Genomic DNA, 26,469 nt, shown 5'->3' on the forward strand with positions numbered 1-26,469 from the left:
TTTTCAGGAGGCTGAAGGTTAATCTAAAGAAACACTTTCCTCTTTTCGGGCTTGATGCAAGCCCACAACAAGCCAGTGGTGAAGGAATTACTCTAAGATGCTGTTACCCAGTAATTCAATGATAATTATTGTTTTGCTCATCTGAACAAGAGGAGTACTGCTGGAGCAGTTTTATAAAGTATTGAAAAGTTCTTGTCCGTTGCTGTGGTCCTTTCAGGCTGATAGTGATGTTTTACCATATTAACTCATTATCCTTCTATCCAAAATTCAGCCTATGGGATAATCCCATTGCTACCCATATATCATGATCATACAAACATTCGAATTAGGAGCAGGAGCAGGCCACTCAACCCTTCGAGCCTGCTCTGCCATTCAATTAGATCATGGCCTACCTGATTTCAACCTCAACTCCACATTCCTGCCATTCCCAATAAACGCATTTATTGCATTATTTTTACTGATGTTTTGATATTTTTTCAAGTCTACTTGCTTGCTTGTAGCCATTCATTTTTTCCAGAACATTTCAGCCAAATCATATATTAATTGTCAATTCTTCTCGCTGATGCTAACTGTCCGGATTTAGCACACAACCTTCTTTGCTCTGCAGCAACCTAGCCTACAATAAAAAGGGAAAATACTACCAATACTCAGCAAATCAGGTAATATCTGTGGAGAGAGAACAGAGTTAATGTTTTGGATTGGTGACCTTTCCTGTACAATATTGATTGTCACACGGCACTGACTTCTCCCTCCAGCGCTGCTACATGGCACTGAAAGTGATTTTGCCCCTTAAATTAGGAGGCTGAGAATTATGATTGACACGTTCTCAGCCTAAATCTAACAAATTTATTGAGAATTTTAAACAAAACTGTTTCAATTAAATCATACAGTTAACCCTCAGGTGGTCAGTCTGAGATGACTATAGGTCACTTAGGAGTGATCTTTGACCAAGATTTTTCTGTTGGTTCAGCGGGATGCCTCCCGTCAATACGTATCTTTTGAATTCTTGCTTTAACATTCCTGCTTGGGACATCAGTGGTTTACAAACAGAATCCAGTTTCTTGAAAGAGCTGAAGCAAAAATCTCTTCTGGATACAGAATGGTTAGTTGGCTGTTGGTTGGTTAGCATATTCCCAAGCTGTCTTCCCTTGGCTTAGCCATATGAGGATTTCTTCCTGTCCTGCTGTGATTACCTGTCTAGCTTTGATCAGTTTGCTGCTATTAACTATTCTATTTCAATTCAAATCGTTCTATTCAATTCAGCAGTATCACTGTAATTAACAAGTATCGATGTAATTAACAAGTATCGTACCCATGCGGTTTCCATATAACAAGCAATACTCTGAACTCGTAGCCTGCCTGTTAAGCATTTCCTTGCAGCATTGACATTCCTCTCTGGCACTGCCACATGGCACTGACCTCCCCCTCTGCTGCCTCTAACTAACTATCCTAATATCTCTTCTTATGGCATGGCATTAATTTTTGGCTTGTTGCATCTCTGAAGCACCTTGAGATTTTTTCTACATTAAGTATGCTTTATAAATGCAGGTTGTTATCAAATAAATTTGATTTATGTCCATGGGACTGATCACTCACTGGTGGCTATCAACAAATCAAGTTTAAGTTGCTTTTATAGTGGTGTCAGTGGAATGTTAGTGCTGTTGGTTCCTGAAACATTTGCCTGTTACAGCCTAAAACAATCCCAGTTTACTGTTGGCAGATCCCAACTTCGGTGCCCACTTTATTTATACTGGGTCCTTGGGCATCAGTTTGGCAAACCTGGTGTCATGCCGTGAGAATATTACAAATTGTTTAAAAACTATGCTTTCTTTTAAAAATTGACATTGCTGGACCTTTAAAATGACTGCCACAAATCACCTGTCTTTTGAAACTACAAATTGGCCAAGCTTCTGGAAGCTTCTAAAAATGGGTTATCATGACCACAGCCTTGTGGAATGTCGCACCTGTCATTGTCAAGACTCACCCCAAAGAACAAGGACAATAAAGCATAAAAGCAAAATACTGCGGATGCTGGAAATCTGAAACAAAAATAGTTGGAAAAACTCAGCAGGTCTGACAGCATCTGCGGAGAGGAACACAGTTAACGTTTCAAGTCTGTATGACTCTTCATCAGAAGAGTTCTGATGATGGGTCATACGGATTCGTAAGCATCTGACATCCCGTCTCCAGAATTGCTGAAAAGGGGAGCTACTGAAACTGAATATGCACAAGGAAGTGCTAAGGACTTCTATCTGCTTCCATTGTATGTGAATGGTTTTGACCAAGGGAGGTGGAAGCTACTTCGTTAATATGAACAGTCTATTGATTACTTTCCATCATGTATCAGAGGCCAGTTGTCTCGTCATTGAAATACTTTCATTTTTGAAAGCCTTTTTATTGAAGTCCTGCTTGCTAACAGAAAAACACAGCATTGCAGAATGAAGAAGTAGCACCACTGCAGAAACCTGGCTATAACATCTAATCTTTTTGTTCCTGCCCCACAGAACTCATTTCTTGCTATCTTGACTCCATTCTCTCTCCCCTTGTCCAGTCTCTTCCCACCTACATCCGCGATTCCTCTGACGCCCTACATCATATCAACAATTTCCAGTTCCCTGGCCCCAACTGCTGCCTCTTCACCATGGACGACCAATCCCTCTACACCTCCATCCCCCACCAGGATGGTGTGAGGGCTCTCCGCTTCTTCCTCAAACAGAGGCCCGAACGATCCCCACCACCACTACTCTCCTCCATCTGGCTGAACTTGTTCTCTCACTGAACAATTTCTCCTTAAACTCGTCTCACTTCCTCCAAATAAAAGGTGTGGCTATGGGTACCCGCATGGGCTCCAGTTATGCCTGTCTCTTTATGGGGTATGTGGAACATTCCTTGTTCCGGTCCTACTCAGGCCCCCTCCCACAACTCTTTTCTCCGTTACATCAATGACTGCTTCGGTGCCGCTTCATGCTCTCATCTGGACCTGGAAAAATGTATTAATTTTGCGTCCAATTTCCACTCCTCCATCATTTTCACATGGTCCATCACGAACACTTCCCTTCCCTGCCTTGACCTCTCTGTCTCAATTTCTGGTGATAGACAGTCCACCAATATTCATTACAAGCCTACCGACTCCCACAGCTACCTCGACTACAGCTCCTCACACCCCACTTCCTGTAAAGATTCCATCCCATTCTCTCAGTTCCTTTCCTCCATCGCATCTGGTCCGATGATGCCACTTTCCAAAACAGTTCCTCTGACATGTCTTCCTTCTTCCTTAACCGAGGCTTTCCACCCATGGTGGTTGACAGGGCCCTCAACCGTGTCCGGCCCATCTCCTGCGCATCTGCCCTCACACCTTCCTCTCCCTCCCAGAACCATGATAGGGTCTCCCTTATCCTCATTTATCACCCCACCAGCCTCCGCATTCAAAGGATCATCCTCCGCCATTTCCGCCAACTCCAGCATGATGCCATCACCAAACACATCTTCCCTTCACCCTCCTGGCGGCATTCTGCAGGAATTGTTCCCTCTGGTTCACTCCTCCATCAGCCCCTACATCTCAACCCTCTCCCACAGCACCTTCCCATGCAACCGCAGAAGGTACAACATCTGCCCTTTTACTTCCCCCCTCCTCACTGTCCAAAGGCCCAAACACTCCTTTCAAGTGAAGCAGCATTTCACTTGCACTTCCCTCAATTTAGTCTCCTGCATTCGCTGCTCCCAATGCGGTCTCCTCTACATTGGAGAGACAAAAGCAGACGGGGTGACCGTTTTGCGGAACACCTTCGGTCTGTCTGCAGGCTCCCTGTCGCTTGCCATTTCAACACACCATCCTGCTGTCATGCCCACATGTCCATCATTGGCCTGCTGCAATGTTCCAGTGAAGCTCAGCGCAAACTGAAGGAACAGCACCTCATCTTCCGACTAGATACTTTACAGCCTTCTAGACTTAACATTGAGTTCAACAACTTCAGATCATGAACTCTCTCCTCCATCCTCACCCCCTTTCCGATCCCCCTTTTTCCAATAATTTATAATTTAAAAAAAATATATTATTCCTTTCCCACCTATTTCCATTTTTTAAAAATGTATTTCCATCCATTGTTTCATCTCTACCTTTCAGCCTATTTTGATCCCTTCCCCCTACCCCACCCCCACTATGGCTATCTGTCCCTTGCTCGTCCTGCATTCTAACTTTAATGTCACTATTAGCACATTCCTTGGTTAATATCATCACCATCAACAGCCCTTTGTTCTTTTGTCTATGACATCTTTGGCAATCTATTCTTTGCCTCCACCTATCACTGATCTCTATCCAGCTCTACCTGTCCCACTCCCCTCAACCAGCTTATATTTCACCTCGTTTCTAGATTTCCTCAGTTCTGATGAAGAGTCATACGGACACGAAATGTTAACTGTATTCCTCTCAGCAGATGCTGTGTCAGATGCTGAGTTTTTCCAGCTACTTTTATTTTTGTTTCAGGTTTAGTTTAAAGCCTCCTCGAAACCTGTTTCCAAAAGATCCTAAATCTGCCTGGAAAAGCAAACTTGTGCTCTGGCTACAAGTATTATTAAGGCTGTCTTTCTCAACTTGCTGCACATCTCTTGAAAAACTTTACCAAATTCTGTCTTCAGCTACCTGGACTGACCTAGATTTCAACTGCTGAGTGAAAGGACCCTTCTCACTGGACTCTGATATTCACATGAATTATTAACTATCCTGCTTGGTTTCAATATTCGTAAAAGTGGAACTCCTTTTTCTTACACACCATACACACAAGGAAGATTGTGTCTGTGTGTGTGTAGAAATAATGCTCCTGGTTTAAAAATCCAAGAAAGCCTTGGTCACTTTGTAAAAACTGATTAAACGGTGTTTAGGAAATGCATCTCAGCCTTACTGAAATTAAACCACTCTGATTATTCAACTGAAAAGGTTAGAAGAATTAGGGGGTTCAGTCTGTCTCTCTCCCCTGTCTGTGACACTGGCTTCAGGAACAAATGCCCACCAACACCAATATAAATTAGTAAAATAAAAGCAAAACACTATTTCTATTTTAGATTTCCAGCATCTACAAAGTGCCAGAAATACTCAGCAGGTCTGGCAGCACCTGTGGAAAGAGAAACAAAGTTAGCTTTTCAAGAGGGAGGAGGTGGTGTTGTGGTAATGTCACTAGACCAGAAGCCCAGAGGACATAGGGTTCAGATCCCACCATGGTAGAATTTAAAATCAATTAATAAAAGCCTGGAATATAAAGTTAGTCGCAGAAATTGAACAATGATTGTTGTAAAAACCCATCTGGTTCACTAACATCCATTTAGGGAAGGAAATCCACTGCTCTTACCTAGTCTAGCTACATGTGACTCCAGATCCACAGTAAAATGGTTCTGATGTGACTCTTAATTACTCAATGAAATTGTCTAGCAAGCCACTCCATTCAAGGGCAATTTGGGATGGGCAACAAATGCTGGCCTTGCGAGCAAGGCCCACATCCTATGAAAAGATATTTTTAAAAAGTCTGAACAGTAATATTTGACTTGAAACATTAACTCTATGTCTCTCTCTACAGATGCTGCCAGACCTGCTGAGTATTTCCAGCACTTTATTTTTATTCCAGCATAAAAGCAGTTTGAATTAAAGTGCTACCCTGTGCTCTCTGACTTCATTAAGTTTATTGGAAACAGTGGTGTAACAATGCTCAGCATTTTTGTGTGTGGAAAGCTAACAAATGGGGTAAACGTTTAAAAGGCAGATTATTGGGCCAAAAAAAGAGTTGCCTGCAACACCACAAAAATCTCTCTGACTCTGCCTTGAATAAATTCAATGACCAAGCCTGCTTTCTGCGGAAGAGAATTCCGCAAACTAACAACCCTTTGAGAGAAAAGATTCTCCCCATCTCTGTAGATGTCTTATTTCAGTCACTAGTCATTTCATGCTCTGTACTGTGAAAGATCAATGTGGGTAGAATTGGATGCTGCATCATTAGAATTATTTGTCTTGAGTAATAACACTGTTCACACTGGCACAAGGCACAAAATCAAACCAGCAGAGATTGTTCAACTTGTATTTTGCATGTGTTATTTTAAGGAGGGTAATAGTTACAGGACTGTCTAACCTTCCAGCCAAACATATTTTTCAAGCCCACAGTGTTCTTTGTTCCCTCAATATTTATCCTATGAAATTCATAAATGGGTAACTATAGCAGGCTGGCAAGGCGTCTGATGTGGTGCCCTATGTTGCACCATTTTTGAGGAGTTATCATTGGTGCAGTTGCTAGAAGTGGGTTTCCCCAATTATTGCTTTTAGCGAGTTCCAGCAGATCTGCCTGCGGCCTGTCACACAAAACGCTTTTGTCAGCAAATGGCATAATTAATTCTGGTCTCTCATAATGTAAACCCAACTACTTTCTCTGTGACAAGATATAGTTTACCTAAAGAAATACATTCAGATCAGGGTTCAAATTTCATGTTACAGCTGTTTAAGTAAGTAATGAACAGTTTGAGAATAAAGCAGTTGAAGTCAACAGCTTACCGCCCTGAGTCACAAGGGGCTTTGGAAAGATGGCATCAAACTATAAAAACTATGATGAAGGCGTATAGTCAGGTTTACCCCCAGGATTGGTTTGGGGGAATTCCATTTTTGTTATTTGCTACTAGGGACTATCCTAATGCATCGACTGGTTTCAGTCCTTTTGAACTAGTGACGGCAGGTGGACTATATCAGTTTAAAGTCAAGCCATTTGATATGAAAAATGCACCTCCAATATTTCAAAGACTGACAAACAAAACAATTGCAGGGACTGAGCAATTGTGCGGTTTATATTGACGACTTGATAGTTTTCAGTCAGACGTGGGAAGAACATTTACAACATCTGGAATAATGACTTACTCGATTACAAGAAGCTAATTTGGAGGTGAACTTGGCTAAAAGTGAATTTGCAAAAGCACAAGTTACATATCTAAGCCATGCCATTGGACATGGTAAGATGGCTCAGAGAGATGTGAAAGTCAAGGCTTTCGGGTATTTCCCCGTGTCTACAACAAAACAAGAAGTTTTGAGATTTCTGGGCATGAGTGGGTTTTATCGGAAATTTGTACCAAATTTTAGCAGTGCGGTTGCTCTACTGACTGAACTATTAAAAAAGAACAGGAGTATCAGCAGGCATTTGACAGTTTGAAAACCATATTAACTGTGACACCAGTTTTGGCAGTGCCCAATTACACCAGGCAATTTAATTTGGCTGTTGACGCAAATGGTATAGGCATTGGGGCCGTACTGTTACAAGATGAAAATCAAATTGAGAAACCAATAGGGTATTTTTCATGGAAGCTGGATGTACAACAGAGAAGAGATTCAACGATCGAAAAGGAGACTTTGTGTTTGTTGTTAGCATTACAGTGTTTTGAGATTTATGTTGCGCACAATTCGTCGGACACAATTGTTTATACCTTTAAAGTTTCTGGACAAATTTCAGGACAGAAGTGCAAGGCTATTCAGATGGAGTTTATGACCACAACCATTTAATCTACAGATTACACATGGAGTGAGGCAATTGCAGATGCATTATCAAGAGTTTGAAGCTTAAAGGGAAAATTGGATATTTAAAAGCCTTGACATTGAACTGAAATGATTTCTGTTGATATGAACGATTTGTGTTATTATGTTAATGCATGCATCTGGTAATGTAATAGTGTAATTATATAGATAAGTATAGGAGATAGTATAAGATGAGTTAATAAAAATGAAGCTGTCTTTTTAAACTATGATGGTGCATTTTTCAATAAGGAGGGGGATGTCAGGAAGATATAATAATGTTATTGGAACTTATTGGAAAATAATGGTGTGTGTGTGAGAGAGAGACTTCATTGGATTAAAGGCAGCTGGTCTAGAGGCTTTGATGTATTAGAAAATGAGCTGGGTTTGAAATGTTAGGTAGGTAAACATGGGGAAAGTTTAGAATGTAAGGTGTAAAAGGACATTTGCATTTTTAAATAAACCAGAATAGATTGTTTTCAAAGGAGTTTTCAAGTTTTCAGTTGACCATTGACAGTTCGGCGGGTGGACAGCTGATTTGGCTGTCCACCCACCTTCCTGAATATTTAAATGGCGCGGGATGATGTCGGGGGTTTTGCCCGATGTCATCCCGCACCATTTTCATGTCGACGAGCGGGCCCCACTCCCAACTCACTGACGGAAAAATTCTGGCCAATGTGTTTATTTTTCCCAAAGATTACTGGTAAAATTGGTACTATGATAAGATTTTATGAGTCCAAAGACATAGTGAAACAATGGGAATTTGCATTCAAAGGGGAAAATATGTAGAAAAGAAGGAAGGCTGTGTGTAAGAGTAGGCATTTTAAGATCTGACAATTGTGAAATGCCTTCATCTAAACTTCAAGCTGCAGTCTACAAAGAACTGAAGTTAAGGAAATGCACTTTGAATTGGATTGTTCACGGTATCGTATTTCTTTGCCTGGGTCCTTTAAAATATATGTGTTTTACTGTTGCTTTAACGGATGTGTAACTGGGAGTCAAATTCATTAGATTTAGAAGTTATATTAGTAATTTATAGATGTATGTGTTTAAAACCATTTCTCTTATTAATAAATGTTTAATCTAGTTTTGTAAAAAGCTATAAAACTCGGTGTTATTACTACTGAATTCAAAGCCTGCATCTCGAAACGTACAAATTGCAAAAATAGTTGTGGCAGTTGTCTCAAGTTTCCTTCTGGGATTTGAACAACTCAGCATTTACCATTGGCTGTGTCATAACAGTCAGTTTTATCATATATTGAAAGTGGCAGCCACATCAAGCACAGTAATTAGTTAATTAACCAACTAAATTGTGATATTGGCTGAGAGATGAATAGTGACCAAGACACCAGAGCAACTACCCTGCTTCAGATACTACCATGGGATATTTCACATCCATTTGAGAGACCAGACAGCACCTTGGTTTAAATGTTTCATCTGAAAAGCGGCACTTCTGACAGTGGAGCACTCCCTCAGTACTGCAGTGAGGTATTGGCCTGGGTTATGAGCTTAAATCTCTGGAATGGGACTTGAAGCCACACCTCAGGGGTGAGAGTGCAACCACTGAGCCATGGCTGATATCCCAGGTCGAATGTAGGTTGTAAATGGAATTGTACTTTGGGCTTAAAGTAACGCTCAGATTACAATGAGCATCTAAAATACATCGAAGCTGACATATACAGCCAGAATCTGACTAAGTTGGTTGTATGTGCATGTATGTAACCAGGTCTGTCTCAAATGTGCACACTACTTCAGCTTCCATCAAAACTAGGATAATACTGTGGTGATTTCATGTAGAGTATAATTTGGCTAGTGGCAGTGAGCGGTGTATTTAATGCATTTCACTCAAGTTGTAAATTAGGTGCAGCAAAAATAATGCAGCAAGCACCACACACAGGTGAAGTGGGTGTGTTACAATGCTGTGAAGGTGCAGCCTTGAAATTAAGATCATACTGTTCAATTTGATTCTTGCACCTTGAGCACTAATGGTTGACACTTCATAGGTGCGGTAAAGAAGAAGGGTGGGCTGTCATGCATGGATAATAAAGGCCAATTGTAGCCTTTAATAGCCAACTATGATCCCTTTTGTAAGATTACTTGGGTGCAATTATTGCACCGACCCCGACCCCATCCAAGTAGTTGATGATTTAGTTTTGGAGGTGGCCAATATCAGCCTTCATTGTTTGAGTCAAAGATGGCAGAATAGAATCACCTTCAATCCAAAATCCTGTGATTTGTTGCTATGGACAGGAAAGTAACTTGATTCCAGGCCTCTACTTGTTGAAAATGAATTAATTCAGGGTGATTTTCCATCAATATATCTTCCTCCCTCCTCTGTCTCCACTCAAATTGGCACAACTGATTTTGAGAACATCCCTACAGGTAGCCGTGGACCTTAAAATGTGCTCAAACACATTGTGTCAGCATTGTTTATATTTAGTGATGTTCAATGTTGCTGTAATTATTGGACTCTTTCTGTATTAAAGGCACTTTCATCTTTAGATTCTCCATCGATTGACTTTACTTCATTGTGACTTAATAACAATTATCAATGTTCATTCTTTTTGGCAATGGTGATTTGGCAATGGTTTACAAAATGAAATGTATGTTTCTTTTAAAATGTAATAATTTCTTAATGAAACTCTCATGTCCAGGCACTCAGACATGACCTAATGGATAAGGAGCAGACAATCATAACTGCACTGGATTCTGCTCGATTATTCCTTGCAGATCAGCCCATAGAAGGGCCTGAGGAGCCTCGGCGCCATCTTCATATTAAAACAGGTCAGTGAATTAATTCTTCTGTAGCAGAATGAAACACTTTGCTGAAAAGCACTTGCCTTTTTATTAGTTTATTTTTACTCAATATAAAGGAATGCTAGGCTATAGAGTGAGAAGTAATGCAGGGGTTCAGATCCATTTTGCATTGATATTAAAACTCTTGTTGCAGTGGGTGGTACAACTGCTGGATGAAAGATTCTGTTACATTAATAATTTAGAATTGTCACATATACTGTTATGGGTGCAATTAAAATTGTTTCCACTTACATAATGATCCTAGTAATTTTTAATTTTCTGGAAAATCCATTTAAAGGGATCACTGCTCTGGGTGAAATCTGTTAATTGGGTACGTAGCATGAAATGAACCATTCCTAAACAAATTCCTTCCACTGGACATTTTTTCTGATCTTTGGGCTGTTCTGTTTACCATTTAAAATTTATATGAATATGTATATTTTTGTGATCATCCTTTACTTCTAAATTGCATGTCAGCTTTGCTCAGTTGGTAGTACTCTCCCATTGCGTCGGAAGGTCGTGGGTTTAACCCTCATTTGAATACACGATCTAGGTTGATACTCCAGTGCTGAGGAAATGCTAGATTATTGGAAGTGCTGTCTTTCAGGTGAAGCATTAACTCGAGGCCCTGTGGGTTCAGGTAGACATTGAAGATCTCATGCCGAGGCCTTCTTCCAAAATTACTCCTCAACCATTGCCACGATAAACAGATTAATTGGCCATTCACCTTGTTGTTGTTTATGAAACCTTGCGTGCAAATTGCCTGCGTTATTTGTATTCATAACAGTGGCTACACTTCCAAAATATAATTAAATAAATGGAAGGAGCTTTGAAAAATCTTGAGGACATAAGGTGCTTTATGAGTGCAGTTTCACTATTATCTCCAGCAGCCTGATGTTTCTCAAGTGGAACTGTTCCATAAGAAACAGTGCATGGTACATTTATTACAAGCTGTGCAGCAAGTGTGCACTCATATTTCTTAAGGAGATTAATTAATAACTGCATTTTCACATTAATGAGTCTTAATGTCAGTAGCTAATGCCTGATTCAGGATCTAGTTCGAACACCAGCTTGAGCTCTGCGCTGTAAAGACCTTTGTCGTTTAAATATGTTCTCTTACCTATACTTGTTGGTGGATGTGTTTACCAATGCAAGTGTTATCTGTAGTTTGTTCCTGAAGTGTTTACTTGAATGCTGTATGTCTCTTTGTTTTGCTGAGCTTTTACATATCAGTGATTCATGTGGTCATGCCAATTAAGTGACCATTTCAACTATTGGTGCTTAGGCCATTAATTTTCCTGGGCAAAAAAGTCCTTTGAGTTGCTTGTCAGCCATATAAAAGACTTGTTTTGGGAAGTTGTTTCCTCATTCAAAGTGGACAGTGGAAAAGAAGCAAGATCAATTAAGAGTTTAAAGTTAAGAAAAAATTGAAGGTAAAAAAAGCAGTTTGAACAAAGTCAAAGGGGAAATGAGACAAAGGGAATGGAAAATATTGCATGAGGGAAAGAGAGACAAAATGTGTACAGTCTATTCAGTAGTTAATTGTTAGAACAGAACTTGAGTATTGCTGAGAAAAGAGATTTGTCAAAGTTTTTCGACTTACACTTATTAGGACACTCGCAAGAATACCATTACAAGGGGAAAACAACAATTTATACTGTATGAGAAGAGATTGCTGATTGACTGGCAAGTGGACTCTGGTAGAGGTGTTGCTAAGAGAATGCAGCAGTGATGGTGACTGACAGTTAACTGCCAAGCATCATTTGAAATTTAAACTAGGCATCTTGACCCTGATTGGTCAAGGCATTATTTTGTTTAGCTGAAACAGGCATAATGGGCGTACATGTTCTTTCTGTCTGCAAAGTACAGGGCCCTGTGTATTAATATACGTAGCTTCCAGTACACGCAAATGTGCCACACTGCGAGCCCAACTGATGACCTTAAATTGGTTGTCAGCTTAATTCTTAACATATTGAGGATTGCTGAGCAAATGTTGTCCAATTGCAGAATCACATCTAATGTTGGACAGTGTTTTGAGCTTTGAAAGCACGGGCCAGTTGGGTACGGTTTGTACTCTGCCTGTTACGAACAGCGGCTGGGAAATGCTGTTTGATACGATCCACCGGTCTTTGGGACGTATGGTCTACATACTTACTTACCATCACACTGGCACTGAAATTCATATACCACATTTCTCATTTGTGTGATAGGCAGAACATATTTTTGGCTTAGTGGCAGCATCCTGTTAGTGGTGAATACCACTCATGTTGCTACTGTATAATAGCAGGGTGAAATGGCTAGCTTCACCTGTTGCTCAAATTTTTGACCTACCTACCGAACCCCATATACCAGCACTTAGCCCATAGCCTTGAACACTGGATGAGCACTTGGCACATCATAGGTACTTTTTAAAGGATGTGAAGCAACCCGCCTCCACCACCCTCCCAGGCAGCGCATTCCAGACCGTCACCACCCTCTGGGTAAAAACGTTTTTCCTCACATCCCCCCTAAACCTCCTGCCCCTCATCTTGAACTTATGTCACCCCGTGACTGACCCTTCAACTAGAGGGAACAGTTGCTCCCTATCCACCCTGACCATGCCCCTCATAATCTTGTACACCTCGATCAGGTCGCCCCTCAGTCTTCTCTGCTCCAACGAAAACAACCCAAGTCTATCCAATCTGTCTTCATAACTTAAGCGTTTCATCCCAGTCAACATCCTGGTGAATTTCCTCTGCACCCCCTCCAATGCAATCATATCCTTCCTATAATGCGGCGACCAGAACTGCACACAGTGCTCCAACTGTGGCCTCACCAAGGTTCTATACAACTCCAACATGACCTCCCTATTTTTGTAATCTATGCCTCAATTGATAAAGTCAAGTGTCCCATATGCCTTTTTCACCACCCCACTAACATGCCCCTCTGCCTTCAGAGATCTATGGACACACACGCCAAGGTCCCTTTGTTCCTCAGAACTTCCTAGTGTCATGCCGTTCATTGAATACTTCCTTGTCAAATTACCCCTTCCAAAGTGTATCACCTCACACTTTTCAGGTTTAAATTGCATCTGCCACTTATCTGCCCATCTATATCTTACTGTAGCCCAAGACACTCAATCTCACTGTTAGCCACCCAGCCAATCTTTGTGTCATCTGCAAACTTACTAATCCTACCCCCCACAGAGTCATCTATGTTGTTTATATAAATGATAAATAATAGGGGACCCAGCACAGATCCCTGTGGTACGCCACTGGACACTGGCTTCCAATCACTAAAGCATCCTTCTGTCATCACCCTCTGTCTCCTACAACTAAGCCAATTTTGAATCCACCTTATCAAATTACCCTGTGTCCCATGTGCATTTGCCTTCTTTATAAGTCTCCCATGTGGGACCTTGTCAAAGGCTTTGCTGAAGTCCATATAAACTACATCAACTGCACTACCCTCATCTACACACCTGGTCACCACGTCAAAAAATTCAATCAAATTTTTTAGGCATGACGTTCCTCTGACAAAGCCATGCTGACTATCCCTGATCAAACCTTGCTTCTCCAAGTGGAGATAGATTCTCTCCTTCAGAATTTTCTCCAATAGTTTCCCTACCATTGACGTGAGACTTATTGGCCTGTACTTCCCTGACTTATCTCTACAACCCTTCTTAAATAGCGGAACCACATTAGCTGTTCTCCAGTCCTCTGGCACCTCCCCCGTGGCCAGAGAGGAATTAAAAATTTGGGTCAGAGCCCCTGCGATCTCCTCCCTTGTCTCTCTCAGCAGCCTAGGACACAAATGATCTGGATCTGGAGATTTGTCCACTTTTAAGCCTGCCAACACCTCCAATACCTTGTCCTCCCTATGTCAATTTGCTCAAGAACCTTGCAGTCTCTCTCCCCGAGTTCCATACCTTCATCCTCATTCTTTTGGGTGAAGACGGATGTGAAATATTCGTTCAATACTCTACCGATGTTCTTTGGCTCCACCCATAGATTGCCCTTTTGCTCCCTAACGGGCTCTAATCTTTCCCTGGTTATCCTCTTCCCATTGATATACTTATTGAATATCTTGGGATTTTCCCTACTTTTACCAGCCAGAGCTTTCTCATATCCCCTCTTTGCTCTCCGAATTGCTTTCTGAAGCTCCACCTTGCACTTTCTGTACTCCACTAATGCCTCTGCTGATTTGCCCCCCTTGTACCTGCTAAAAGCCTCTCTTTTCCATCTCATGGTATCCTGAATATCTCTGGTCATCCATGGTTCTCTGGGCTTGTTACTCCTTCCTATCACCCTAGAGGGAACATGTTGAGCCTGTACAAAAAATAAAAAAAACCTGGAAAAACTCAGCAGGTCTGGCAGCATCGGCAGAGAAGAGTACAGTTGACATTTCGAGTCCTCATGACCCTTCAACAGAACTGTTCTACTGTTGTGTATGTCCAGGTTGGTCTTAAGGTCTTGCAATGCTGTAAGACATTTGCGTTGTATGTAGAAGTCAGACACATCGTTTGGAATCCTGCAATATGCGTGTGCTAGATCAGCTAGGCACGCTTTCAAGGATTCAGCGTCTTCAGTGGATGCTGGTTTGTGGCAGGATAGTTGGGAGTAGAGGAGTTTGAACTAATCAGTTACCTCTTCCTGTTTGATCTGGCATGAAGGCACATCCTTAGGTCATCCCAAAGTGCTTGGCAGCCAGTTATTTGCTTGTGAAGTGTAGTTATTGTTATAAATTGGCAAACACAGCAACAAATTTGTGTACAGCCATGAAATAACGTTCAGGTAATCTGTTTGGTAATGTTAGTTGAACTTAAGAACATAATTAAATAGGAACAGGAATAGCCCATTCAACATAGTCGTAGACGTCTACAGCACAGAAAAAGGCCCTTCGGTCCATCGAGTCTGCGCCAGTCAAACAAGTACCTAACTATTCTAACCCCATTTTCCAGCACTAGGCCCATAACCTTGTATGCCATGGCGTCACAAGTGCACATCCAATTACTACTTAAATGCTATGAGGGTTTCTGCCTTTTCCACCCTTTCAGGTAGTGAGTTCCAGATTCCCACCCCCCTCTGGGTGAAAAAATTCTTCCTCACATCCCCTCTAAACCTCCTGCCCCTTACCTTAAATCTATGCCCCCTTGTTATTGATCCTTCCACCAAGGGGGAAAGTTCCTCCCTGTCTATCCTATCCATGCCCCTCATAATTTTATGCACCTCAATCATGTCCCTCCTCAATCTCCTCTGCTCCAGGAAAAATAACTCCAGTCTATCCAATCTCTCCACATAACTAAAACTCTCCAGCCCAGACAACATCCTGGTAAATCTCCTCTGCACTCTCCCTAGTGTGATCACATCCTTCCTATAATGTGGTTTCCAGAACTGCATGCAATACTCTAGCTACCTAACCAGCGTTTTATACAGTTCCAGCATAACGTCCCTGGTCTTATATTCTATGTCTCGGCTAATAAAGGCAAGTATCCCATATGTCATCTTAACCGCCTTATCTACCTGTTCTGCTACCTTAAGGGACCTGTGGCATGCACATCAAGGTCCCTCTGATTCTTGGTACTTCCCAGGGTCCTACCGTTCATCGTGTATTCTCGTATATCTACTTTTAAGCCAGCCAGACACTTAGAACCTCCTCCCTTTCTATGCTAATTTCTTTAATTATATCACAGTCCTTCTGCCTGATTTCCATACCCATGTCATCACTCTCACTTGTGAACACTGACACAAAGTATTCATTTAGATCCCTACCTACATCTTCTGGCTCCACACACAAATTACTGCTATGGTCCTTAATGGGCCCTACTCTTTCCCTAGTTATCCACTTATTCTGAATGTACTTGTAAAATAACTTTGTATTTTCCTTTATTTTACCTGCCAATGTTTTTTCATGCCCACTTTTTTGCTCTCCTAATTTCCTTTTTAAATTCCCCCCGACACATTCTATATTCCTCTAAGGCTTCCACTGTTTTGAGCCCTCGGTATCAGCCATAAGCCTCCCTTTTTCTCTTTATACAATCCTTTATATCCCTCGACACTCAGGGTTCCCTGATTTGTTGGTCCCACCCTTTGTCTTTACTGGAATACGTTGGCCCTGTACTCTCCCTATTTCCTTCTTAAATGAGTCCCACTGCTCTGACCCAAATTTACCTAAAAGTAGCTGCTCCCAGTCCACTCTGTTCAAATCATATCTGATCTTATTAAAATTGGCCTTCCCCCAATTTAGAACTCTGATTTCTGGCCCATCCTTGTCCTTTTCCATAACACCCTTGAATCTAACGGAGTTATGATCACTATCTGCAAAATGGTGCCCCACTGATACCTCTCTCACTTTCCCGGCTTCATTCCCTAAAATTAAGTCCAGGACAGCCCCCTGTCTTGTAGGACCTTCTACATACTGGCTTAAAAAGCTCTCCTGGATGCATTTTAAGAATTCCGCTCCCTCTAAACCTATCACATTATGACTAACCCAGTTAATGTTGAGGAAGTTGAAATCCCCCACTATTACTACCCTATTATTTTTACACTTCTTTGAAATTTGCCTCCAAATCTGCTCTTCTATTTCTCTCTGACAGTTTGGGGGCCTATAGTATACTACCAGCAATGTGATTGCTCATTTTTTGTTTTTCAGTTCTACCCATATGGCTCCATTTGAAGAGCCTTCTAAGATGGTCATCCCTCCTTACTGCTGTAATTGATTCCTTGATCAATGTTGCGATACCCCCTCATCTTTTACCACCTCCCCTGTCTCGCCTGAAGACCCTATATCCTGGAATATTGAGCTGCCAATCCTGTCCCCCTCTCAACCATGTCTCTGTGACAGCAATGACATCATACTTCCAAATGTTAATTTGTGCCTTCAACTCATCTGCCTTATTTGTCAGACTCCTTGCATTAAAATAAATACCATCCAACGTTGCCAAACTCCCTTATGCCTTAACTGGCCTATAATTTCTATGCCTTCCAGATTCACTTGCTCCCTCTTCTGATTTTGGCTGTGCATCTCCCCCCTGCTGAACCTCCCCTCAGGATCCATCCCCCTGCCGAGTTAGTTTAAACCCTCCCCAACAGTACTAGCAATCCTCCCTATAAGGATGTTGATCCCATTCCGGTTCAGGTACAGCCCGTCCGCCTTGTACAGGTTCCACCGCCCCCAGAAACGGTCCCAATGTCCCAGAAATCTAAATCCCTCCCTCCTGCACCATCTCTCCAGCCACGCATTCACCTGGACTAACCTCCTATTTCTATACTCGTACGTGGCACCGGAATTCAAAGATTACTACCTGTGAGGTCCTGTTTTTTAATCTGCCTCCTAGCTCCCTAAATTCTGCCTGCAGGACCTCATCCCTCTTTCTACCTATGTCATTGGTACCAATATGGACCACAATCTCTCTCTGTTTGCCCTCCCCCTTTAGAATGCCCTGCAGCTGTTCAGTGACATCCTTGACCCTGGCACCAGGGAGGCAACATACCATCTTGGAGTCACGTCTCCGGCCGCAGAATGGCCTATTCTGCCATTCAATGAGATCATGGCTAACCTTTTACTTTAATACCATTTTTTTGCACAATCCTCATATCCCTTGCTGTTTTTAATATGTAGAAATCCATTGATCTCAGTTTTTAACACACTCGACGATTGAGTCACCACAGCCCTCTGAGGCAGAGAATTCCAAAGATTCACCACCCTCTGAGTGAAGAAATTTCTCCTCATCTCAATCCTAAAGGGCCTATCCCTTGTTCTGAGACTGTTTTCCCTGGTTCTAGACTCCCCAGTTGAGGGGTAAATGTTACTTAGACAATGTGAGGATTTCCTTGTGTTCTTCATTCAGTGCAATGGGATCTTCTCTGTCTACCTAAGCAGGCACAAAGGGCCTGTTTAGCATTTCATTCACAAGGTAGCACTTCTACCGTTGCTCTTTCACCTTGCTCTGTGTCCTTGACTTTTTAAAAAGGATGATAAAATTAACCACCTATGTTGACTAATTTCTGTTGGAAACCAAGGATACTGATGCATTGAGTATTTGTGTAGAAACAAAGGTCTAGCCTGATAATATCACTAAACTCCTAAAATAAAGTATACTTTTACTCATTCAATTGCCATGCAGCAGTGACCTTGATACTCTATTGTAAGTTTAAAAAGTTACATAAAACAATGCATTCTTAATTCACCATTTTATTCAAATGCAAGTCTATTATATTCAATTGTTGAACAAATGCAAAATAATAGTCAGTCATTTACTTCAAGGTCCTTCTGATCTTGAGCCAGAAGTTTACGTGGATCTATGGTTAACCAGAATAAATTACTTTAAAATTATGAAGCTTGTAATTGTTGTCTAGATTTACCTAATAGGCCGCTTTTACAATAGAGAATACTTTACCAGCTTTGTTACGAAAGCTAAACTTATCTCATCAGAGAGCAGGGGTGCTGGAAACTCCAAGTCCCGACAGTCCTTAGGAGTGTACCAGGAGCGGGCTGTGCATGCACAGTTCAGCATTTTAAGTTGTTCAGGTCAAGGAAGGGCTCAGCATGTCTGTACAATAAGAAAATAGTGGGGGAAAAGTGGGTCATGTGACCCAGAAGTGGGGCACCATATTGGGAAGAATCCCAGTTAGGGGACAGGGAGGGGTCCCAGTTATGAAGAAAGAGGAGCAGAGAAAGAAGCTCCAAGCAGAAAAAGGTCTGCAGTTGCAGGCTTTAAATGGTGAGGGCTCAGGAGAAGCCATGGCAATTGAATGAGGCACCAGAAGATTGGTGACTCCGTGCTAAGGGCCCCTGGGGAAAATGTTACCTTTTGGGACAGGAGTATTCAGCTCGGCATGGCCGAAGAGCTGATGTTGTGCTTGTGAGTTGGTGCTTGGGTGTATACTTGGGAATCCAAGGAAACAGATTCTTGGGAGACCAGATTGAAAACCTGCGAGGTGAGCTGTCATTGATGCCATCCAAGTTGGAGGGACTTTTGGAGAGAATTCAGGGCGAGATATTTGAAGGTGAAAACTGGAATACCTTGTGTTAGAGACAGAATTTCAACGAGATTAGTTGACTCACAGCATTACTGGTGTCTGGGTGGGTTGTTGAGAAATCCGTGGAATCTGCATTGGTTGCATCTACCATTTATAGTGTGGTGTGTTCAACCACAGTTTGCCTGTTGTTATGATGTGGCAGGTGAAGTGTGCCAGGCGGACCAAATCCACAAGGGAAACATGGTCCCGCTATCGCAACGGTTTTGCAATTTGTATTTATTACGAGAAGATGTATGCACTGAAGTTTTTTTAATGCATTCATGAGATGTGGGCTTTGCTGGCTGAGCCAGCATTTATTATCCTTCCCTAGTTGCCCTTGAGATGGTGGTGGTGAGCTACTTTCTTCCCCACTGCAGGCCATGTCGTGTAAGTTCACCCACAGTGCTGTTAGGAAGGGGATTCTGGGATTGTGACCCAGCGACAGTGAAGGAACGGTGATATATTTCCAAGTCAGGATGGTGAGTGACTTGGAGGGGGACTTCCAGGTGGTGGTGTTTCCATTTATCTGCTGCCCCTGTCCTTCTAGGTGGTGGTGGTCATGGGTTTGCAAGGTGCTGTCTAAGGAGCCTTGGTAAATCCCTGTAGTGCATTTTGTAGATGGTACACGCTGCTGCTACAGTGTGTCAGTGGTGGAGGGAGTGAATGATTGTGGAGCTGGACATTGTGCCTTTTCATGGAGGGGAATGCTACTTGGATACATGGTCACATCCCTCAGATTAGGTAATTCAAATCTGGTCCATGATCAGGGTCAGGAGGGTGTGACTGCAGGTGAAGCAGGTGTAGGGACCCAGGGGGAAATGTTCTAGGAGTTCAGACCCTGCAACTGTCCAACGGTTACAAGGTTCTTGCAAGCTGTGCAAGGATGAGCGAACTGACCACAGCACCATGGTACAAAGAGCAATTCAAGTGGAGGATGGAAATGGGAGTGTAGCAGTGGTAGGGGACAGTATAATGAGGGGGATGAATACTGTTCTCTGCAGCAATGAGCGTGAGTCCCAAAGGCTGAGTTGCCTGCAAGGTTAAGGACATCTCCTCAGGGCTAATGTTAAACTTGGAGTGGGAGGGGAGGCATTCAGTTGTCATCATCCATGTTGGTACCAACGACATTGATAGGACTAGAAAGGAGGTTCTGATGAAAGAATTTGAACAGTTAGGAGCTAAATTAAAAAGCAGGACTTCCAATGTTATAATCTTGGGATTGCTACTTAAGCCATGGGAAATCTGGCATAGTGTAAATAAAGTCAAGGAATTAAATGCATGGCTCAAAGATTGGTGTGGGAGGAATGGGTTTCAGTTCATGGAGCACTGGCAGCTGTACTGGGGTAGACTGGAGCTGTTCCAGTGGGACGGGCTTCATTTGAACCTTGCTGGGACCAGTATCCTGGCGAACTGAATAACTCAGGCCGTAGAGAGGGCTTTAAACTAAATAGAGTGGGGGGGAGTGTTCTGGAAAGGGTATAAGTAGGCTTGCAAAGCAAAATGATATGGCAGCCTTGCTGGGCAGCTATTTAGGTGTTGGTACCCAAAGTGTGACAGGAAGGGACAGAGCAGACAAATATAAAAAACAGAAGCAAATACAGTCAAAGGGGGGAAAAATGGTAAAAAGGAAAATTTAATGGCCCTTTACTTAAATGCATGTAGTATTCGGAACAAAATAAATGAATTAACAGCACAAATAGCGGTTAATGGGTCTGACCTTATAGCCATTATGGAAACTTGGTTATAAGGCAGTCAAGCGGGGAACTAAATATCCTGGGGTATGTGACTTTATGAAAGGATATGTGGGAAGGAAAGGGTGGTGGGGTAGCTTTGTTAATACGAGATGGAATAAGTACGATAGCAAGAAAGGATCTTGGATCGGAAGATGTAGAATTGATATGGGTGGAGGTAAGAAATAACAAGGGGAAGAAGACACTGATGGGAGTTGTCTATAGGCCCCCTGGCAGTAGTTATACTGTAGAACAGCGAATAAATCAGGAGATAATGAGGGGATGTAAAAAAGGCAGTACGTTAATCATGGGCGACTTTAATCTTCATGTAGATTGGGAAAGTCAAATTCGCAGAGGTAGACAAGAGCAAGAATGTATTTGGGACAGTTTCGTAGAACAATATGTTGTGGATCCAACCAGGGATCAGGCTATTTTGGATCTGGTACTGTGTAATGAGTGTGAGAATTGTGGGTCGGAAATAACAATGCTAAACTTAAATAAGGGTAATTACAATGGAATGAGGGCAGAGTTGGCTGGAGTGGACTGAGAAAGCAGTTTAGCAGAAAAGACAGTTGATGAACAGTGGCAGACGTTTAAGAAAATAACGAACTTTGAGGGTAAACTAGCAAGCAAAATAAAAACGGACAGTGAGAGCTTCTTTAAATATATAAAAAGGAAAAAAGAGGCCAAAGTGAACATAAGCCTCTTAGACAATGAGGCTGGGGAAATAATAATGGGGAACCAGGAAATGGCAGAGGAGTTGATTAAATACTTTGCTTCAGTTTCCATGGTAGAAGATACTAATAGCATTCCAAAAATATTAAATAATCAAGGGGCAAAAGTGGGGGAGGAAATAAATATGATAACTACCACTAGAGACAAAGTACTATGGAAACTAATAGGGCTAAAGGCCGATAAGTCCCCTGGACCTGATGCGTTGCATCCTAGGATATTAAAGGAAGTAGCTGCAGAGATAGTGGATGCACTGGTATTAATCTTCCAAGAATCCTTAGATTCTGGAAAAGTCCCGGAGGACTGCAAAACGGCCAATGTAATACCCTTATCCAGAAAGGGAGGGGGATAAAAAAACGGGTAACTACAGGCCAGTTAGCTTGACGTCTGTCATTGGGAAAATGTTGGAGTCTATTATAATGGATGTAAAAGCAGAGCATTAAGAAATACATAATCTAATTAAGCAGAATCAGCTTGGCTTCATGAAGGGGAAATCATGCCTATCAAATTTATTAGAATTCTTTGAGTAGGTAACAAGCAGGATAGATAAAGGGGAACCAATAGATGTAATATATTTGGATTTCCAAAAGGCATTTGATAAGGTACCACACACAGGGCGACTTAATAAGGTAAGAGCCCGTGGTGTTGGGGGTAATATATTAGCACGGATAAAAGATTGGCTAACTAACAGAAAGACGGAAAGTTGGGATATGAGGGGCATTTTCAGGATGGCAACCTGTAACTAGTGGAGTGCCACAGGGATCAGTGCTGGGGCCTCAATTAATTACAATATATATTAATGACTTAGATGAGGAAAGTGAATGTACTATAGCCAAGTTTGGGGATGACACAAAAATAGGTGGGAAGGCAAGTGGTGAGGGTGACACAGAGTTGACAGAGGGATATAAACAGATTAAATGAGCAGGCAAAAACTTGGCAGATGGAATATAATGTGGGAAAATATGAGGTTGTGCAATTTGGCAGGAAGAATAGAGGAGTTGAATATTATTTAAATGGAGAACGACTGAAGATGGCTGCAGCACTGAGGAATTTGGGAGTCCTTGTGCATGAATCCCAAAAAGCTAACATACAAGTTCAACAGATAATGGGGAAGGCAAATGGAATGCTGGCCTTTATTTCAAAGGGAATGGAGTATTAAAGTAGGGAAGCCTTGATAAAACCATACAAGGCACTAGTTGGACCACACCTGGAATACTGTGAACAATTTTAGCCCCCTTTACTAAGGAAGGATATACTGGTATTGGAGGCAGTCCAGAGAAGGTTCCGCCAACTCCAGCATGATGCCACCACCAAACATATCTTCCCTTCACCCCTCCTGGCGGCATTCCGTGGAGATCGTTCCCTCCGTGACACCCTGGTCCACTCCTCCATCACCCCCTACTCCTCAACCCCCTCCCACGGCATCTCCCCATGCAAACGCAGAATATGCAACACCTGCCCCTTCACTTCCTCTCTCCTCACCATCCAAGGGCCCAAACACTCCTTTCAAGTGAAGCAGCATTTCACTTGCGCTTCCCTCAACTTAGTCTACTGCAGTCGTCGCTCCCAATGCGGTTTCCTCTATATTGGAGAGACCAAACGCAGACTGGGCGACCGCTTTGCAGAACACCTTCTGTCTGTCCGCAAGCATTACCCAGACCTCCCTGTCGCTTGCCAGTTTAACACTCCACCCTGCTCTCTTGCCCACATGTCTGTCCTTGGCTTGCTGCATTGTTCCAGTGAAGCTCATGAGCAAACTGGAAGAACAGCACCTCATCTTCCGACTAGGCACTTTACAGCCTTCCAGACTGAATATAAAGTTCAACAATTTTAGATCATGAACTCTCTCCTCCATCCCCACCCCCTTTCTGTTTCTTCCCCATCCTTTTTGTTGTTTCCAATAATTTATATAGATTTTTCTTTTCCCAGCTATCTCCATTATTTTTAAATGTATTTCCACCCATCGTTTATCTATACCTTTTATGTCCGTTTAGTCTTATTTCACCCCACCCTCACTAGAGCTATCTGTACCTTGCTTGTCCTGCTCTCCACTATTAATTAGTACATTCCATTAGATAATATCACCACCTTCAACACTTCTTTGTTCTTTTGTCTGTGACATCTTTTGGTTATCTCCTCCTATGACTGGCTGCTTGTCCCAACAACACCCCCTTTTCTCCCCCCCCCGCCCAAATCAGCTTATATTTCACCCCTTTCCTACTTTTACTTAGTTCTGTTGAAGGGTCACGAGGACTCGAAACGTCAACTGTGCTCTTCTCCACCAATGCTGCCAGAGCTGCTGAGTTTTTCCAGGTATTTCTGTTTCTGTTTGTGCCAGAGAAGGTTCACTTGGTTGATCCTGGGTTTGGAGGGATTTTCTTATGAGGAGAGGTTGAGTTGGTTGGGCCTGAAGTGGAGGGGGGTGTGTGGTTGTAGGGACAAGCAAGCAGTGATAGGAGCAGATAATCAAAAGATGTCACAAACAAAAGAACACAGAGGTGTTGAAGTTGGTGATATTATCTAAACGAATGTGCTAATTAAGAATGGATGGTAGGGTACTCAAGGTATAGCTCTAGTGGGGGTGGGGGACATAAAAGATTTAAAAATAATGGAAATAGGTAGGAAAAGAAAAATCTATATAAATTATTGGAAAAAACAAAAGGAAGGGGGAAGAAACAGAAAGAGGGTGGGGACGGAGGAGGGAGTTCAAGACCTAAAGTTGTTGAATTCAATATTCAGTCCGGAAGGCTGTAAAGTGCCTAGTCGGAAGATGAGGTGCTGTTCCTCCAGTTTGCGTTGGGCTTCACTGGAACAATGCAGCAAGCCAAGGACAGACATGTGGGCAAGGGAGCAGAGTGGAGTGTTAAAATGGCAAGCGACAGGGAGGTTTGGGTCATTCATGCGGACAGACCGCAAGTGTTCTGCAAAGCGGTCGCCCAGTTTACGTTTGGTCTCTCCAATGTAGAGGAGACCGCATTGGGAGCAACGAATGCAGTAGACTAAGTTGGGGGAAATGCAAGTGAAATGTTGCTTCACTTGAAAGGAGTGTTTGGGCCCTTGGACAGTGAGGAGAGAGGAAGTGAAGGGGCAGGTGTTACATCTTTTACGTGGGCATGGGGAGGTGCCATAGGTGGGGGTTGAGGAGTGGGGGTGATGGAGGAGTGGACCAGGGTGTCCCGGAAGGAACAATCCCTACGGAATGCCGCCTGTGGGGGTGAAGGGAAGATGTGTTTGGTGGTGGCATCATGCTGGAGTAGGCGGAAATGGCGGAGGATGATCCTTTGAATGCGGAGGCTGGTGGGATGATAAGTGAGGACAAGGGGGACCCTATCATGTTTCTGGGAGGGAGGAGAAGGCATGAGGGTGGATGCACGGGAGATGGGCCGGACACGGTTGATGGCGCTGTCAACGACCATGGGTGGAAAACCTCGGTTAAGAAAGAAGGAGGACATGTCAGAGGAACTGTTTTTGAAGTTAGCATCATCAGAACAGATGCGAAGGAAGCGAAGGAACTGAGAGAATGGAATGGAGTCCTTACAGGAAGCGGGGTGTGAGGAGCTGTAGTCCAGGTAGCTGTGGGAGTCGGTAGGCTTGTAATGGATATTGGTGGACAGTCTATCACCAGAGATTGAGACAGAGAGGTCAAGGAAGGGAAGGGAAGTGTCAGAGATGGAACATGTGAAAATGATGGAGGGGTGGAGATTGGAAGCAAAATTAATAAACTTTTCCAAGTCCCGACGAGAGCATGAAGCAGCACTGAAGTAATCATCGATGTACCAGAGAAAGAGTTGTGGAAGAGGGTCGGAGTAGGACTGGAACAAGGAATGTTCCACATACCCCATAAAGAGACAGGCATAGCTGGGGCCCATGCGGGTACCCATAGCCACACCTTTTATTTGGAGGAAGTGAGAGGAGTTGAAGGAGAAATTGTTCAGCGTGAGAACAAGTTCAGCCAGACGGAGGAGAGTAGTGGTGGATGGGGATTGTTCGGGCCTCTGTTCGAGGAAGAAGCGGAGAGCCCTCACACCATCCTGGTGGGGGATGGAGGTGTAGAGGGATTGGACGTCCATGGTGAAGAGGAAGCAGTTGGGGCCAGGGAACTGGAAATTGTTGATGTGACGTAAGGTGTCAGAGGAATCATGGATGTAGGTGGGAAGGGACTGGACAAGGGGAGAGAGAAGGGAGTCAAGATAACGAGAAATGAGTTCCGTGGGGCAGGAGCAAGCTGACACGATCGATCTACCGGGACAGTTCTGTTTGTGGATTTTGGGTAGGAGGTAGAAGCGGGCTGTCCAAGGTTGGATGCTGAAAGGTTGTTTTCCCTTATGGGAGAGTCTAGGACCGGAGGGCATAATCTCAGAGTAAGAGGGTGCACATTTAAGACAGAGATGAGGAGGAATTTCTTCTCTCAGAAGGTAGTGAATCTGTGGAATTCTTTACCACAGAGGGCTGTAGAGGCTGGGTCGTTAAGTATAACCAAGGCTGAGATAGACAGATTTTTAATTAGTAAGGGAATCAAGGGTTATGGGGAAAAGGCAGGAAGGTGGAGTTGAGGATTATCAGGTGAGCCAAGATCTCATTGAATAGTGGAGAACACTTGATGGGCTGAATGGCCTACTTCTGCTCCAATGTCTTAATGGTCTTATCGTCTTATATTGGAAAATAAGAGAATGAACAAATA

General features: G+C 42.8%; 1 protein-coding gene across 8 annotated transcripts in view; it reads left to right on the forward strand.

Moving 5' to 3' along the window:
* utrn (utrophin) overlaps window positions 1–26,469 on the forward strand; it is a 664,110-nt gene that overhangs the window by 430,406 nt on the left and 207,235 nt on the right. For all 8 annotated transcript variants that reach the window (XM_041182782.1, XM_041182783.1, XM_041182789.1 and 5 more), the window contains one exon: window positions 10,186–10,315. In XM_041182782.1, coding sequence (XP_041038716.1) covers window positions 10,186–10,315 — 130 coding nt within the window. The remainder of the gene's footprint in view (window positions 1–10,185; window positions 10,316–26,469) is intronic.

The sequence above is a fragment of the Carcharodon carcharias genome, chromosome 2 (assembly GCF_017639515.1).
Source record: "Carcharodon carcharias isolate sCarCar2 chromosome 2, sCarCar2.pri, whole genome shotgun sequence".
Taxonomy (NCBI): domain Eukaryota; kingdom Metazoa; phylum Chordata; class Chondrichthyes; order Lamniformes; family Lamnidae; genus Carcharodon; species Carcharodon carcharias.